The sequence below is a fragment of the Rhipicephalus microplus genome, chromosome 3, assembly GCF_043290135.1.
Source record: "Rhipicephalus microplus isolate Deutch F79 chromosome 3, USDA_Rmic, whole genome shotgun sequence".
In the NCBI taxonomy this organism is placed as follows: domain Eukaryota; kingdom Metazoa; phylum Arthropoda; class Arachnida; order Ixodida; family Ixodidae; genus Rhipicephalus; species Rhipicephalus microplus.
This window is the reverse complement of record NC_134702.1, coordinates 64,226,096-64,243,593: the sequence shown is the minus strand read 5'-3', so window position 1 is coordinate 64,243,593 and position 17,498 is coordinate 64,226,096. Positions and strand designations below refer to the sequence as shown.

At 46.3% G+C, this 17,498-nt stretch overlaps 1 protein-coding gene across 4 annotated transcripts in view; it reads left to right on the top strand.

Annotated features, from left to right (window-relative positions):
- LOC119174054 (uncharacterized) overlaps positions 1 to 17,498 on the top strand; it is a 49,593-nt gene extending 32,095 nt beyond the window's left edge. For 3 of the 4 annotated variants that reach the window (XM_075889656.1, XM_075889658.1, XM_075889655.1), the window contains exons 4-9: positions 169 to 753; positions 8,602 to 8,711; positions 10,692 to 10,807; positions 11,832 to 12,082; positions 16,160 to 16,323; positions 17,278 to 17,498. In XM_075889656.1, coding sequence (XP_075745771.1) covers positions 169 to 753; positions 8,602 to 8,711; positions 10,692 to 10,807; positions 11,832 to 12,082; positions 16,160 to 16,323; positions 17,278 to 17,445 — 1,394 coding nt within the window. In that variant the 3' untranslated portion in view covers positions 17,446 to 17,498. The remainder of the gene's footprint in view (positions 1 to 168; positions 754 to 8,601; positions 8,712 to 10,691; positions 10,808 to 11,831; positions 12,083 to 16,159; positions 16,324 to 17,277) is intronic. The other variant, XM_075889657.1, reaches the window with a different exon arrangement.

Below are 17,498 nucleotides of genomic sequence, written 5' to 3'. Positions count from 1 at the left end.
TTGAAGTCATGCTTGAACTGGCCGGCTTAAACACTTTTTGAGTGCACGCCTATAGCAATCATTCGGGTGGTAGTGGTGACGGTAACGCTGGTGCCATGTCTGTTTAGAATTATTACTCCATGACCAGGCGCAACGTGATGATATTTTCTTTTTTGTCATTGAAACCAGGGTTACCCCGAATGCCGCCATGGCAAGGTGGAGGCTTCATTCCTCCTGGCCACGGTGGGGTCCCACCTGGCCACGCAAAAAGGGGACATGGTAAAGGAAGAAAAGGAGGAGGTGGGCCCCACGGTGGGCCCCACGGTGGTCCTCACGGTGGACCTCATGGTGGACCTCACGGCGGTCCTCCCGGTGGACCTCATGGTGGTCCTCATGGTCGTCCTCATGGTGGTCCGCACGGTGGTCCCCCTGGAGGTGAGGATTGGGACTACTATGACGCCCACGAAGGTCGTGGAGGACGTGGTCCTCCACGTGGTGGTTATCCCGACCCAGGTCCTGGAGACTACGGTCCTGAAGGCCGCCCACCACCGCCGAAACCTCACCACAGGCCACCTCCCGAAGAAAGACCACCACAACGGCCTCCGCCACCAGAAGATCAGTACCAAAATCCACCACCGCAACAGCGGCCTCCACCGGTACAGAGACCCCCGCCGCCTCTTCCGTACGACCCGAACGAACCAGAGGAACAACCCGAGGACGTTTCCACGGACGGAGGATCATCGCAGAGCCCAAACTTGCGAGATTTGCAGCCACGTGAGTATAATTAGAGTTCTAACTGAAAGGCACCACGAAAGTGCGAAAACATTTTATGCGAGAAATCTTCTACAGTTTTCGCTAAACACCTGCAATTATTCTATATTCACAGATGCCTGCCATCTGAACTATTGCTGTCGTTATTAAAGAAAGTCACACGCTCAATTTCGACAGTTATTGAGACTGAAGGTCACTAAACCTCGTGTAACCATTGGGCTTCTTTCCAGTGTTCTGGCAAAGATCTCCCACACGTCAATAGTAAAAGTGCTTGAATTGTAGAAACCTTTCGGCGACCTGTATAGTTAGACTATTTTAGTATATTATAGACGGGTAACATCAATAGCAGTTCAACATACTTTGCTTGCTAGGCATGTGTTTACGAGAATCATAAAACAGACTTCAGTTACATGGACATGAAAAAAAATTGGCAGCTTATCCACGGAGTGAATAATGGAGAATGGGGCAAAGCATTCGTCCGTCCATTCGTTCTTGCTTCCGTCCGTCCATACGTCCGTCTGTGTGACCATCCATGCGTCCATCCGCCCGTCCGTGCGTGCGCCTGTTCGTGCGTCCGTCCCCAACGTTACTAGATTATTTTCAGTTGTAAAACTGGCCGGCGCTGCCCGGAACCGCCACCGATCTTTCTCTCTGTGGCGCTGCAGTCGCAACCGGCTCGGTTGCCGGGGCGCTCGCAGGCGGTTTCGCTTATGCGCCGCAGTAGCCGGCGCATTCGGTGCCCCGGTCTCCGGCGTTTCATGTTCGCGCGGTCGTTTTCAGAAGTGCTGAATGAGCGATGCCGTTCGAGTGGCACATTTAGTGATTTTCCAGCGACTGTATTTCATTGCTGTGGGCCTCTGCATGTGAGGCTGAGGCCGACAATGCCGACCTGCTTCGTTCCCGGGTGTACCAGTGGCTACAGCAGCAACAAGAACAACACGGACAGGCACTTCTTCTCGGCTCCCAAAGATGCGACGCTTCGCTCGCTTCGGAATAAGGCCATACCGCGTGCGGATAAGGAGCTTTCACCGGATAAGGAGGTTTTTTTTTTTTTGGTGACGCGCATGCATTTCTATTCCAGATTCCTTCAGCGAGAGCGTGCCTTGAATGTGCAGGTCAAGTGGGCGCGCAAACTCGCTAAGCTGCTGTAAGCACGCTGGCAAAGTTGTAGAGTTTGTTGTAAATGAAAAAAAAAAACCTTGCATACATGCATCTATTCATTACTTTTTTTCTGTCAACATGATTTCGTATTTTGTAGCCATATTCACCGTAAGCAAAAAAGATGTGGAGTTGATTTGTAAATAAAAATGCTTGCATGTATCTATTCATTACTTACTTTGTTTTTCTTAACATGCTTTGGTATATTGAAGCAATATTCACCTCAAGCAAAAAAGGTGTGGAGTTGATTGTAAATTTAAAAAAAAAACGTTGCAAATATTTTTCTACTTTGTGTCTGCCGTAAAGTGTGCACTGTGAAAACCAATAAATTGCTGAAAAGAACAAATGACGTAGCTCCAATGGTGACCTTGCTTCTTTGTCTGGAAACAAAATGAGTGGTTTCGTGATTTTTTATAAAATTCGGAAGAACGCTCATGGTTGACTGCCGGCGAGCAGCCGACGCAAGCGCGCGCCAACTACGATGCGCTTCGGCTGACCTGTTGTAGAAAGCAATGCAATGAGCCGTAACGGACGGCTTTTCTGCCCCACATTAAGCGATTCTGAGCAGCTACTGGAAAGTACTCTGGCCTAGATGTAGTCTGGACGCGGACAACTTGACGGGTAGCGAGTAATCTTTGATGCTATCGTGCGTCATGAGAAGGCCGAAGCGGCGTTGGGAGAAGCGCCGTTGCACGCGATGAGCAGCGGCCGGGTAGAGCAAAATGCGGCGGTCCCGCCCTCTCGCGGCACGCCGAGAAAGAGGAGACGCCGACGGCGCACGGCGCATGGGGAGAGTTTTACAACTGAAGCTATCTAGTAACGTTGTCCGTCCCTGCGTCCGTTCATGCGTCCATCCATGCATCTGTCTGTGTGTCCATTCGTCCATCTATTCAACGCTCCAAGCACCACCATCTCGCATCTTTTCATCCTATATACTCCATATAGAAGCACCGCCCTCCAGCGGACATTCCAAGGACTAAACGAGAGGTGGCACAGGCACACTTTCTGACGGCTTGCGCTTAAGGTCTACTTCCCACCTTTAACCACCTCGAGTTCATTGTATATACTACTTCGCTGTATTCATGGCACTGCGGCCCAACACTCGCTAAACATTTCTAAAACCAAGGAGGTTACGCCCAGAGAGTATAACGTAGCAACCTTTTAGGGGCGAAGCTCCTTATGGCGTGGCTTGTGCGTCTCTCGTAGTTCGTAACCACCAGTGGCACATACCCGAAATAGCGGTCCTTACGATTTTGACCTCCAAGGTGGTTTCGGTGAGAGATTTCTTCTGTGCGTTGTTGAACAATAAAAGCTAGTGCTCAATGCACATGTTAATGGCTGCCAAGGGGGAATGAGAGACAGGAGCATTCGGCCTTTAGGTAACGCGCACGCTGCGATCCCCATTAGCAGCTATTGGCATGTACATTGAGCGCGATCTGACAAGAAAGGGTTGCTACGTTATACTCGGTGGGTGTAACCTCCTTGGTTTTAGAAAGGTTTAGCGAGGGTTGGCCCGCATAGCCATGAATACAGTGAACTAGTATATACCATGAACTCGAGGTGGTTAAAGGTGGGAAGTAAACCCGAAGCGCAAGCCGTAAGAAAGTGTGCATGTGCCACCTCCCGTTTAGTCTTTGAAATGTCCGCTAGATGGCGGTGCTTCTATATGGATAATATATGAAGAAAAGATGCGAGATGGTGGTACTTTGAGTGCTGAATAGGTGTACGAATGGACACACAGACAGATACATGGACGGACGCACGGATGGCTGCACGGACGGATGGACGCATGTACGGACGCGGGAGCGGATGCATGAACGAACGCACGTACGGACGGGTGGATGGTTGCATGGACGGTTACACAGACGTATGCAGGAACGGACGGAAGCAAGAACGAATGGACGGACGAATGCTTCGCCCCACTCCCCATCATTCACTCCGTGGATATGCTGCCATTTTTTCCTGTCAGATAGGGCTCAATGTACATGCCAATGGCTGCTAATGGGAAATGAGAGACAGGAGAATTCGGCTTTTACTTTCTTACGGCTTACGCTTCGTATCTACTTTCCACCTTTAACCACCTCGAGTTCATGGTATATACTAGTTCACTGTATTCATGGCACTCCTGCTCAACGCTCGCTAAACCTTTCTAAAGCTAAGGAGGTTACACCAAGCGAGTATAACGTAGCAATCCTTTCTTGTCAGATAGTGCTCAATGTACAAGCCAATGACTGCTAATGGGGGTCGCAGCGTGCGCGTTCACTAAAAGCCGAATGCTCCTGTCTCTCATTCCCCATTAACAGCCATTGGCATGCACATTGGGCACTATTTTTTATTGTTCAACCACGTACAGAAGAAATCTCCCACCGGCGCCACCTTGGAGGTCAAAATGTAACAATCGTTACACACTACGACTACGAGGGACGAACGGTTGCCGCTATAAATAGCTTCGCCACTAAATACAAAGTGTCTTGTGGTCTTATAGCCCATGGATACCGGGGTAGAGGGACGGCTTTAAGTTCTCCCTTAGTAGAGTACCTAGTACTCTAAATTGTTACCCACTTTTTCTAAACACACTAGTACTCTAAATCGTTAACAACTTTTTGTAAACACAAAGGTGGCAACTGAGGTACGGACAGCGGGACGGCTCAATGCTCCCCCATAGTTGAGTACGAAGTACTCGAAATCGTTAAACAATTTTTTCTAAACACAAAGGTTGCCAGGGAGACCAGCTTCTAGTGGGTCAGCTTCCCTGCAGTACTAGGTGGAGTTCCTAGTGAGAGACGTCATTGGTCGTTGCCGCTGTCCTGGCACGCTGGACCATGTCTCGTTGGGTCACAAGGTCCTGGCAACAGAGCAGGGCTGCCTCCGAGTCCTCTCGCCCCGCCGCGGTGGTCTAGTGGCTAAGGTACTCGGCTGCTGACCCGCAGGGCGCGGGTTCGAATCCCGGCTGCGGCGGCTGCATTTCCGATGGAGGCGGAAATGTTGTAGGCCCGTGTGCTCAGATTTGGGTGCACGTTAAAGAACCCCAGGTGGTCGAAATTCCCGGAGTCCTCCACTACGGCGTCTCTCATAATCATATGGTGGTTTTGGGACGTTAAACCCCACAAGTCAATCAATCAATCAATTCGAGTCCTCTCTTGTTAGATTTGGGTTCGGGGGTGAAAAAGGATTGAGCTGGCATGCCCATACAATGTGGTAGGTTGATTGATTGATTAGTGGGGTTTAACGTCCCAAAACCACCATTTTGATTATGAGAGACGCCGTAGTGGAGGGCTCTGGAGTGTTGGCTTCTGCGCAGTGCCGTAGTGTTGGCTTCTGCGCAGTGCATTTGAACCACCTATGACCACTTGATGACGCTCGACCAATTGCGTTGCTGTAATCGTCAAAAGCAGGGTGAGCGGCGCTCGGAAAACAGTGGCGTAACTCTACTACCTAAATGTAGCATATACAGTAACTCTAGAACGCTATATATTGGCGCTGCCACCTAGAGGTCTCCTGCCAAACTAGAACATGGGCGAGAGTGGCACCGAGAGCACGCGCTCAAGAGCACAGCTGCACCTCTAGCGGTAGCGATGAACATTAGCTTACACACCGATGCAACAACGAGGGACAACCCCCTAGCAAAAAGAGCAAGCCCGCGAGTGCGTTGCAGCAGGCTTCGCTTGCAGCGTACCACATCTACTGCGTGCGCAAAGCTATTCGCGGTGTGTTTAGAAGAAGTGGTCAACGACTTGGAGTACTCGGTACTCTACTATGGGAGAGCTGAAAGCCGTCCTTTGGGCCTCACACTTGATGAGGCCACGTCGACAAAAATTATGCCAAAGGCAACAATTTCTACGAAGCATGTGTTCAGGACAAATGTTCGCCGAGTGTTTGAAAATAGTTGTTAACGATTTAGAGTACCTGGTACTATACTATGGGAGAGCATAGAGCCGTCCCGATTGTAGATGCATACGTGCAGAACTCAACATATGATGTGTTTAGAAAAAAATTATTCATACGAACAACGTAATAACAATCTCCCACCGTATATTAAGCCAATTACTTGAGTGCACGCCCTGCTTAGCTAATCGGCCAAAGCCTCCCTGCTCAATCAACTTATATTGCAAAGTTTTGCCACCTATTCGAATAGCTTTATTCATAACAGTTCGATTAAAAGTACTGCAAAATACAAATCAACTTTGCATTTAATTCTTTAACTAAAAGACTGCGAGCAGGGGCGTAAGAAGAAATATTTTGGGGGAGGAAGGTGGCACCCCTTTCATCTGAAATGGGGACCGGGCAAGCAGATGTGGTCGGGCGTCAAAGTGGGGGTAGCATATGTTATCGGAAAAAAAATTTACATGGTATCCACGGAGTGAATGACGATGAGTGGGGCGAAGCTTCCTTCCATCTGTCTATGCGTCCATCATTCCGTGCGTCTAGACTGACAGCCAGAGGCACAGACGGACGGACGGGCTCACGCAAAGAACGTACGGGCGCACAAATGGACGGAAGCATGGACGCACGGGCGAACGGATGGATGGACGAACAGGCTAACGAAAGAACGCACAGACAGTTGGACACACGGACGGACGGAAAGACGCTTCCCCCCACTCAATATCATTCACTCCGTGAAGATAGTCTGAAAACCACTAACGCTATCTAGTTATATTATTCTCAAGCACGTATAGACACAACACCACATATTGCGCAAGTCAGGTGGCTACACACTACATACAGAGAAGGGAATGATCCACGGCCTAAGGAGCTTCACCCCTGAAATTTTGGAGGAGGAGTGTCACAGACCCCATGTGGGAACGAACCCCTCCCTAGCTACCCCAGCGACTACGACCTAATGAAAATGTCTTCAATATTTGCGTTTAGGTGTCTGCTTCGTATTTCCACCATGCAAATTAAAAGAAGCAGTTAATACCATAGCTACTACCACTAGTGGTGCGAATACAGACAAACATGTGGAGCTGGTGGCGAGTGCCCCTCCTTTCCTTGTTACTCACCTTCCCTTCCCTTCCCCGCACGTTGACGAGCTGTTATGGATAGCTATCCTATGCTTCGCAATCTCTCTACTTTCTCCTTACTCCTTAGTTCCCTTTCCCCCTCCTCGCCATGCTGTACTATACGCCGCTGCGATATATGCTTTCTTTCTCTCTCTCGCTCTTTCTTTCTTTCTTTGATTTTCTCTTTCTTTATCATTTTCCTGTTTTGCTCTCATTCTTTTGTATTTTTGTGTATTTTTTCTTTTCCTGGTCTGTTGTTATCTTGCTTTTTCTCTGTCTAAGTTCGTTATCTTACCCATTCGAATTATTGCATTCTCCACCAGTAAAATCAGCGCATGTGCGCGCGCTGGTTGTATTTTTCGCGCTACCGAAATGAATGACAGGGATCACAAACTAGCCCTTACACTTTTGACAGCGCACGTGTTCTCAGATAAGGATATTAGAAAGAGGTCAACAAGCGAGTGCACGCAACGCACCAGAAGGAGACTGATTACGATGATGACAGTTTTTGTTCCCCATGCACAGCTTAACCTTGAGTTGAAACAGCTACTCGGCGCACGCGTGGCTAGGAGAACGGCGCGGAGTTTATTCAGCGGACGGCGGACATTTTGCCACGCGCTTCTAAGAGTGCCGCTCTAAAAGCGCCTGGCCTGCGCGGAAGAGTCATGTCAGGCCTGTGCAAAACACGCAGCCCAGTCACAGCGACAACTGGAAGAGTGGTCTTTCTAAATGCCGTAGTAGACTTTCTTGGGGCAACTAAGCACAAGTACACATCAAAGGTAGGTCATGAATCATCGCAGTTTTCGAAAAGTATAGGAAAAGACCCACTACGCCTTTTTTCATCATTCTGCAGAAAGCCACGGTACACATCAGTGAGGAATAGTGTGCAGTTTTTGCTGTGGCTGATGATGATGGAGAATCATTGATTAAGTGACTGATTGATTGACAAATTGATATGTCAGCTTTAACGTCCAAACAACACCATGTAATTAAGAGAGACGCCGTAGTGGAGGGCTCCGGAAATTTCGACCACCTGGGGTTCTTTAACATGCACCCAAATCTCAGCGCCCAAGCCTACAGCATTTTCGCCTCCATCGAAAATGCAGCCAACGCAGCCGGGATTCAATCCCGTGACCTTCGGGTCAGCAGCCGAGTACCTTAGCCACTAGAGCACCGAGGCGGAACGATGGAGAGTTATGACAGAGCCCGTTCTAACGACTTGAAAGCAATCAACGCCAGACACATTGAGCTATTCGCGTTGTGTAACGCCCGGTTCCTATACTACTCCGGTTCCTATACCACAATATATACATTATTCCTTGAGCAAAATAGCACCTGTTTTTCTAGCACCCGCGCAGCTCTGTAGTAGAATCCTCGACTACCGCACAGAGGCGGTTTTATGCAATGAAATATAAGAGTGTTCTTTGATTTTTTCAAACAACGACGAATAATTGAGTTCGTAAGTCACCATACACGTTAACGTACAGGCGCGGCTGTATAAAGACATTCGCTCACATCTAAATGTCATCCTAACGTTCATACAGCCTCTTGTCTCAGCCTGTCGTCGTCCAGTGTCCAGCTCAGGCGCGAGGAAGTGAATCTCTAAAAGGCACAATAACTTTTATGCGTGCGGTTGTCTCACGTGGCAGTGAGTATTCGTTTCCTTCAATTGCCTTTTCTTCTCTACACACAGTGTGCGGAGTCCGGAGCCTCGCGTTTGCGGAAGACAAGACGAGCGACTACCAGACGGTGCCTTTCATCGTGGGCGGCAACGTGACGTCACACCGTAGCTGGCCATGGATGGTATGCGCGAGGAAGTGACCGGATCTGGCGGTGCAACCGTTTCGCCGAAACGCCACGGCCGCTTAGCGCTGCATCATAGGCTTGCGTTGCGTCTCGCTTGCTTCTTTCGCTTCGCTTTTCTTTTCCGGCGCTGCAAAAGAAAATCTTGCGTAAGACGCTGTTTTTCTCTTCTGTCACCTTTGTTTTCGTCTACACCGCCGGCGTTTTCCCGGGATGCCTTTTTGTCTCGCAGTTGCGCTCTTCCTTTCTTTGCAAGTTGTATACTTGTACGCACAACTTCTTCACGCTAGAGAATAGTTGTGCGGACAAGTGCCTGTGATAATTAAACACCGTGCCTTTGTGGCTTTATTGCTTCTTTATGTGTGTATGAGTTGTATCTTGTGTATATCCAGTCATCACACGGCACCTGGAGTGCAAGTCAGGTGATAAATCAGGATAACATATCCAGCAATATTATCAAAGATTGCCATCTCTGTTTCCGTAAGAATCAAACGAAAGTTTGCGAAAGCGAGCTGAGTTATGAAATAAATTGCGAGGATGACATGTCTGATTAACAAATACCGTCGTCCTAATTATCCTCATCCCCATCGGCTTATTATGTATGACAGCTGGAATATGAAGGCGTTTTTTTATTCACATATTTCTGATTAAATCTCGTGCTGCTGTCGAGTCGGAGTCATCTTATGTCTCGTGACATTTCTAAGTTCATCGCCCCAAGTAATTATCTGCCACCGGCTGCTACGCTTCCCTTCCTTTTGTACATATGTTATTGTTTCGATTTAACAATGCTTAGCTAATCAACTAGTATTCCACAGTCGGCCCAACTCCACTGCTTCATCTCAGTCTCGACTACGTCATCTGCTACGCACCCGTGTTCCTTAACTTACGCATTCATCTTTCATTCTTCTAACGTTAGGCACACCATTTATCCCACAATACCACATGGCACTGCGCCGTTATATAATCTTGCAATTTTCTCTTGTTTTTATCTATAGCTCAGTAGAGGTGCTAGGTTTTCAGGGATGACGGCAGGTTGGTAGGATTTTTTACACACTTCAAAAACGTTTGATTCTTTATTAGATATCTTTCTTCAAAATCCATTTCTTCTGTAAAGGCAAAATCTGTAAATGTATTCGCTCTCGCATAGCTTTTCTTTACCACACGTTCTTCCTCTATTTCCCAGATGTGAACAGCCCGTTTTTCTCCCGCACATATCTGTTTATTGTTACCTCCCAACTTTGCTCCTCAAGGCTTTCAAGTGTCTGTTGCATGTGATCACACTAGGGTTTCTAGACAGACAACTGCCACCTGCTAGTCACAGGCTAGTCTAAAAGCTCCACGATCTTCATGTCAACTTCTTAAAGCCTTGACTGAATGCTTCTAAGTGCATGAGATGAACAATGGAAAGACGTTGCTTTCTTTTCATGAAGCCACATTAATATTCTAGTTTGTTTTCGCATCAATAAGCACAATCTAGGTAGATATTTGTGGTACGGTCACTTAAGCCTTCTCTACTTCTTGATTATGCAAAAATACATCTCGTACAAATGTACAGCATTTTTCATCTGCTAAATACCTAACAAAGGTTAGCGACACTGTGGATCACAAAGGTAGGGGCTTATAGCGTATAGACTTTCACAAGTGGTCGTCATTCAAAACAGGTATTTCGACACTGAAATGAAAACAAACGTCCCCGAAGTGTAAATGCGAGTATGTCGTAAAAGTCCGTGCACTTCATCGCAATAAAGTGCACAGAATCATGTTAGCTGAAGCCCATACTGCACGATCATCATGAAGCGAAGAGAGAAAATTGTAATTGAAACGCTTGAAACTATACAGCGAATATTATCTACTGGGGATTTGGCTATTTGAAGAATAGATCGTTCGGAACAATAAAACTACATTGATGCGTAAAGCATGTCTGTATACGAGCAAAATAATATAAGTGACCTTATTATTGCTGTGTTTCCTTTGCTACAGGCAAAACTTGAAGTTCTGAATCCCGACGAAATAACCTACAAATTCCTCTGTGGTGGCAGTCTCATCAGCGCCCGGTACATGATCACCGCTGCGCATTGCTTCAGTCCCATACCAGAGTAAGTGTCTTGTTGATTCTATTGTTTTTCAGATAGCACACAAGTGGAATAGCTAGGCAACATATTGTAGCAGTTTCACCGGTACCAACGTGCCACGTAAAACGGGCGCAATATAACTAAACAAGCAAGATCGCAATACGTGTTTCTACAGCTATATGAAGAAGATGCACGTTTTTTTCGGTGTTTACTTTATATGCCTCAATGGAATACCATCGTCTTCGTATAAAGCAAAAAATTACGCTGCATGTAGCATGAAATATTAACTGAATCACTACATCTACTTTATGTTGAAATTAAATAACAAAAAGGGCACTGGTGCAAAAAAAAAAAACGACGAATTTCTTATATCAACATAACTACAGGCTTTGATAGAAAAATATTAAAAGATACCACATCGACACTTTCGGAAGCAATTCTACGCCAAAGAAGTTTAACATGTATAAAATGAAAGGGGTATAAGCTGACTAATACTAACAGCCATTTTTGCAGGCCCTAATTTTAAGCCGCTCTTGGTGAACCGTGCGTCAAAAATGTCGAGAACGGAAGCTATGTCGAACTGAGCACCTTGGAGATTGCGTTCTTTTGGAAAAGTTTAATGTGCAGCAGTAAGCTTCTCGTGGTCAGAAAATCTAATTGTTGTGTCCGGAAGCTGAAAGCGTCTGCTTTTTATATTGCAAAACATATAATAAAAAATAAGAATTCATTATGCAATGCTCCCAAAGAGCCAATCGGCCTCAAAAGCAAGTAAGCAGATAATTTTATGGGGGTTAGAAGCGACGATAGGGAAAAGAGGACGGATTGTTATAAAACAATATCTTTTGTCTCTGCGTGTTACACTTCTGTCCCAATGGACTCGAATAAAGAGAAGAGAAAGCTTTCGCCAGCGAAGAAAATTAGCACAACGGGGTTCGTGCGCCGTTTTATTTTTGGCTCTGGAGGCACATCGCAAAAGTTCACTAGAATGAAATGTCGGGCGGCTTCTTTTTTTTTTCTAACAAACGAAACGTTATCACACCAAACGCAGGCGCGCGCAGAACTACCGCGTGGTGTTCTTCTCCCCAAGGCCGGGATTCACTCTGGAGCGCATCGTGGAGAAGATCATCATCCACGAGAAGTACAACAGCTACTCGCACTACTACGACATCGCGGCGGTGCGCTTCAACCGTGACCTGCTGCGGCCCTTCATGCCCATCTGCCTGCCCACCCCGTCATTCACCAGTCGAGCCCTGGCCGACCAAGAAGCGTACGTCATCGGATGGGGTTCCACAAAATTCGGTAGGTGCCGCGCAGCACTCTCGAACTTCTTGCGCTAAGTTTTCCCCCTAAGAGGGAAAACTTAGCCCTCTAAGAGTTTTCCCTCTAAGAGGGCTTGTTGCGTATAAAAAAGAGGAAAAAAAAACACAGTGGATTCACAAAGTGGATAATTAATAGTGGGTGAAGCAGTGGTATCGTTTGGTGTTGCCGTAAATCGCCCATGCGATTGACCACTCAAGGATGTAAATGAGTGACAAAGTGGTGTACAGTGATGTGCAAGGTTTATTGGTCTTAAATGCTATGTTCAATTGAGTATAGCGAATTTCGTTTTGTCTTCATTAATGCTGCTCTGTGGCATCGGATCTGGCCTGAAAATAGCAAAGACAAGGTCTGGTTACGTTCCACTGGAGGTTGTTGGTTGTTTTCAGTCGTACGAAATGCACCGTAGAGCGTATCAAATATATTGCAAAAGCCGGTCGTTGTCTGTGATCATTATAGTCATTTTAATCAGAGCCATCGTGATCATGGGATACGGCGCAAGCAAACGCCACCAACGGACAAGCCTCTGCTTGAAGGAGCTTTGCTCCTAAATAAACAGCAAAACATTCCCAGCAGCACTTCTCGACACTTGAAACGACGTTGAACAAACATGCTTGAATATAACGCAGACTTAACAGCGTCAAGTATGTGACCGAGTTCAGCAGCTGCATCGTCCGATGCGTGCCTTTACGTGAGTTAGCAGCCTTAGTCTTCCCACAGAAGAAGTGTGGACATAAGCAATGTTAATAAATGAATGGCACCGTTATTTTTTTTAAAATGAGGTCTCTGGGCTGCAGTTTGGGAATATGGGAGGAATGCATTGTTAGATGAACAGCGCGAGCCCATTAAAATAACACCAGTTCACGTTCATCCATTGTGGTAGACGTTCAAAGAGTCACTATAGCCCGAGTTGTTGGACCTCTTCTAGACCGCTCAAAACAAGTCATTATTATAAGCATAGGTCGCTTTTTGAGCATCATCGTTACTCTTTAGCACTAGCCTAAGCTTCTTATGTTGTCGCGTGACAGGTGTGGTATGTGTGTTCGTCTTCGCGAGAAAGTGGAGCAAACCTAAACGAGGTGGTGTAAATCTGCTCGGCACGATTCTTGACAATGTGTGCATATAAAAATTACTCCTCGCTTGAATCGCATTGTGTCCCATTCAATGTACAGCCGTCCACAGCATTAACTAAAGCACTCAGATGCGTGGCCTCGGCTCACTTTAACTGAGGTCAGCGCCGCCGAGCGTTGAACATGATATACTTGCTGCATTGAACGATAGATGTAGCACGCGTCGTTTTTACTAGTAAACTTCCGTTTCCAGTCTGCCTGACCGGTGGGTCGAATGCACTAACTTCGCATCGCGTTTTCGCCAAGTTTCGCTCATGGCTGCGTTATCGCGCGGGCCCATGGAGTTCATCGTTGTATGCTTATCTGGACAATGAACCATTGCGTGCGACAGCTTGAGCACCTTACGAGTTTGAATTTGCAGCGAGGAATCGCATCTGTAAATAGCAGGGCAAACGTATGTTCATGGCGTTTGTAAATGTTTCACAATAGATAAATGTCAAATGCGGTGGCTTTGTTGATGTTCTGAATTGAAAATTTTCACACAGCGTCAATTGAACTGTTCTCGCAAATTAGAGTGTGCCTTTCTGTGTGCTCCACACTGCACGGAAGATGTCGTATGGTGTGGAATGTTTACGCATGTTCTCAGCAAGAAAGACGCATGAATGCAACGCAAAAAAAGCAATTTTCGTGCGTATATATAGTTATTGCCTAAAAGGTTAAACTGCCATCTTATGATCAAATCGTGGTTATGGGACGCTGAACCCCAGATATTGCTACCCGCACAAATGTTGTGCTCCAAGACCACATCTGCCGTGCGGCGCGAACCGAACAGGAAGGGACACTTGAAACTGCGAGAACAGTTCAATTAATGCAGTCAAAAATCATTGAATCAGAACATGAACAACGCCCGCACGGCATTTCAGATTTATTGCGTAACTTTTACTACGCCTTGAACACGCGTTTGCTCTGCTTTTTATACATGTGATTACTTTTGAACAGTGACTGCGAATTCAAACACGAAAGATGCGTAATCTGACACACGTAATGCTTCATTGTTGAGATAAGTTTAAGACAATGAACGCCATGGGTGCGCGCGATAACGTAGCCAAGAGAAAGACGTGGCGAAAGCGGGATGTGAAGTGAGTTCATTCGACCATAGAGATTCCTAAAATTAACTCGAAGGGACTCTGGCGCTGCGATCGTTCAGCGACCATGGGATTGATGTGTAGTGCACACATTTGCCTAGTCTTCGTACTTGCGGGTGGCAAATCGTACTTTCGGCTTCGTTTATTGCTGGTTATGGTTTTGTTTTGATAGAAAGAACGAACTCTTTTGAACTTAGTGACTTGATTTGAAATGTTAAGCCTAAAAGAATAAGGTTGTGAAGCACAAACGGTGAACATTCGCTAATTTATGTTTTTGTTAAAAAACAGCTCCAAGCCACACAAACACACACGGATCCAGAAGCAGGCCAGAAGTACGAAAATAAAACAAATATGTGTACTACCCATCGTTCCCATGCTCGCTGAAGCGCCATGCGTTGCAGCTACCATAGACACTAGCGCCAGAGTTCCCTCTAGTGTATGTTAGGAAACTCTATGCATTCAACCCGCCGGTCAGGCGGCATAGAAACAGAAATCTACTAGTGAAACCGACGCGCGCTACATCTATCGCTAACTGCAGCAATCATGTCATTTTCAACGCTTGGTAGCGCTGACCTCAGTACAAGCGAGCCGAGGCCACGCGTTGGAGTGTTCAAGTTAAAGGTGCTGATGGCTGTACAAGCATTGCCACTTTGTACCCCTGTGACCGTCTATGTCCATCCCGAGGGCTAGTTTTGGTTACTGACGACGAGGTGAAACGTAATATTCATGAGTTGGGTTATCAATACTTTACCTAATCGGAAGGTTGTGGTGGAGACATGGCTATCATTTGTGAAGTTAGCTTTTTGCTGTCAGTTCACAACGGTTTTCAAGAGAGATCAGGGTCCTTGGTTCCTGTGGGTGAAGCTCCTCGCCATAAACTAAACAAATTATTGCTTTGTTGCACATTTCTTATTGGATGTACATGGATAATAATGTAAAATCGAAATTTCCTTTTCTCGCTGATAACTTGAACTTCCACTAACGATGAACACACTCGCTTGCAGGGGCACAAAGTGGCGTATGTATGCCGAGCAACAAGGGGTGGAATTCAAGTAAAGAAATAGAAACAGCGTGATTTTTGTTTCCACACAAGACAAAATAAAACGACACAAGCAAGCGTTTGTCCCCGTCGATTTTTTTTTGTTCTGTGTAAAAAATTGCACTCTTTCCATTTCATAATACAATACCAACTAGTCCAATACTTAGTGTTATCAAGCAAAGACTAATATTTAATACTGATGGTGGTGAATCTTTTTCGGCTGAATGAATAGAATTGCCGATTCGTGTCACTTGCACGTGATATGGCGTAAGTAAAGTTAAATTGTTCAGCCCGCCAAAGGTGGTGTTAAAACAGACTTGGAATACTCCATCTTCATTTCCAGAAACTTTTTAACAGCATCGATCAGGTTGATGAAAATTGTCTTTAAAAATGTGTTATATATGCAACATGACTCGCAATCTGAGCTGTGAGATGTTCTCAGACTTTCACAGTGTCCAATATCAGAAGTGGAACCAAAAAAGTGTGCCTCGCAACAATTACGCCTCAGTGAAGCTGTGACATTAGCTCTGTGGTGGTTGAGTTATAGCGTGCGAATATGCTAATATATGCGCCTCTTTGTTCTTACTTCACTAACCTTCTGTCATGCCTCACTGGTAGTAACAAGACAGGCCTGTCTGTCGCCAAATATGCAGACATACCATTAAGCTTTCTCTCTCTTTCTGTCGTTAAATTTTTTCAAAGTTCCTTGATCTTTCGGCCGCCATATCAGTTCTTCGCCGCCGCTGAAAGGATCGACCACGATGCATTCTTTCATCATTTCCTCATTGCATACCTTGCTGCACAGGTGGGCCCAGCAGCAAGGAACTTCGTGAGGTGTCGCTGCCCATATGGTCGAACTCGGAGTGCAAGAAGGTCTACGACCCTCTCAACTCACAGCACATCGACCGAGGCATAACACCGCAACAGCTCTGCGCTGGCCGCAAGGAAGGCGGCGTCGACGCATGCCAGGCGAGTACTCTTAGGCTTTCGACAGCTTACAACCTTTGCCGAAACACTATTGAAACGCGACAATCCAAGTTCAACACTTGAAAATGATCGAAATAGCTCACCTAATTCAGAAAGTAAATTTAGATATACATCAGACAACTGCGCGATACACGTTGCGCGCAACTTTCGCTATGGAGGCAAACTGTTTGAGTGGTCTATTCCAGTTGTAGCATCTGATGGGGCATGAAATTTCCTTGAAGCAGGTTTGCTGGAAACTCTAATATTATGCTGGCTATATACAGGAAAATGCTGTAAGCACGAAATTTTTGCCGCTGGAATGACGGATGCCATGCTGTATCGTTGCCTCACGTTCATTTGGTGCAAATTATTGCATTGCAAATATAAATATTCACAATTAGTATTGTTGAACGTCAATTGACTTTCTATTTAAATTCTGCGCACCGATTTCCCGTGGTTCGTGTATTGTCCTCGTCTTATCATCCGCAGCGCCTCCGAGGATGATAAGACGAGGATGATAAGTCCTCGTCTTATCATCCTCGTCTTATCATCCGCAGCAATTGTGAACCACCATATACCAACTAGCCCGATCTATCACTCTGCAATCTAGAACACTAAAGGTGTGCTTATAAATTTAGAAAAACAAGGCGTAATAAGTGACACCAAAGGAACGTTTGAAGTCACGTTTGCGTAAGGGTATACACAAAAACGTGCACTAAGTATTGTTACAATGATAGTGGGTGACGGGAGCCAGGGATTCGCCTAACCGTTTTGCTGGGGCACTTTCAATCCTTGATAACCGTGAGAATGGATCAGCGTAAGACTCGCAAAAACGCCGAGCAGCCAAAAAAAAAAAAAAACACGCAGAGCCTATACGCTTCAAGTGGCTGCAGCTTTCTGTATAATGACCCAGTGAAACACGATAATGAAAAGTTCGATTTTCCTGTGTACCCGTAGGGCGACTCCGGCGGACCCCTCATGGTGCTGGACAGCAACAAAAGGTGGACCCTGGTGGGCATCGTCTCGTTCGGCCACTCGTGCGCAAGTCCGAACTTCCCAGGAGTGTACACGCGGACGGACTCCTACCTCGACTGGATAAGACAGAACGTAAACTTCACAGCGTGACCTACCACTGTCATCGAACGTTAGGATCTTGATAATTTGTTTCTTCTGAAAAA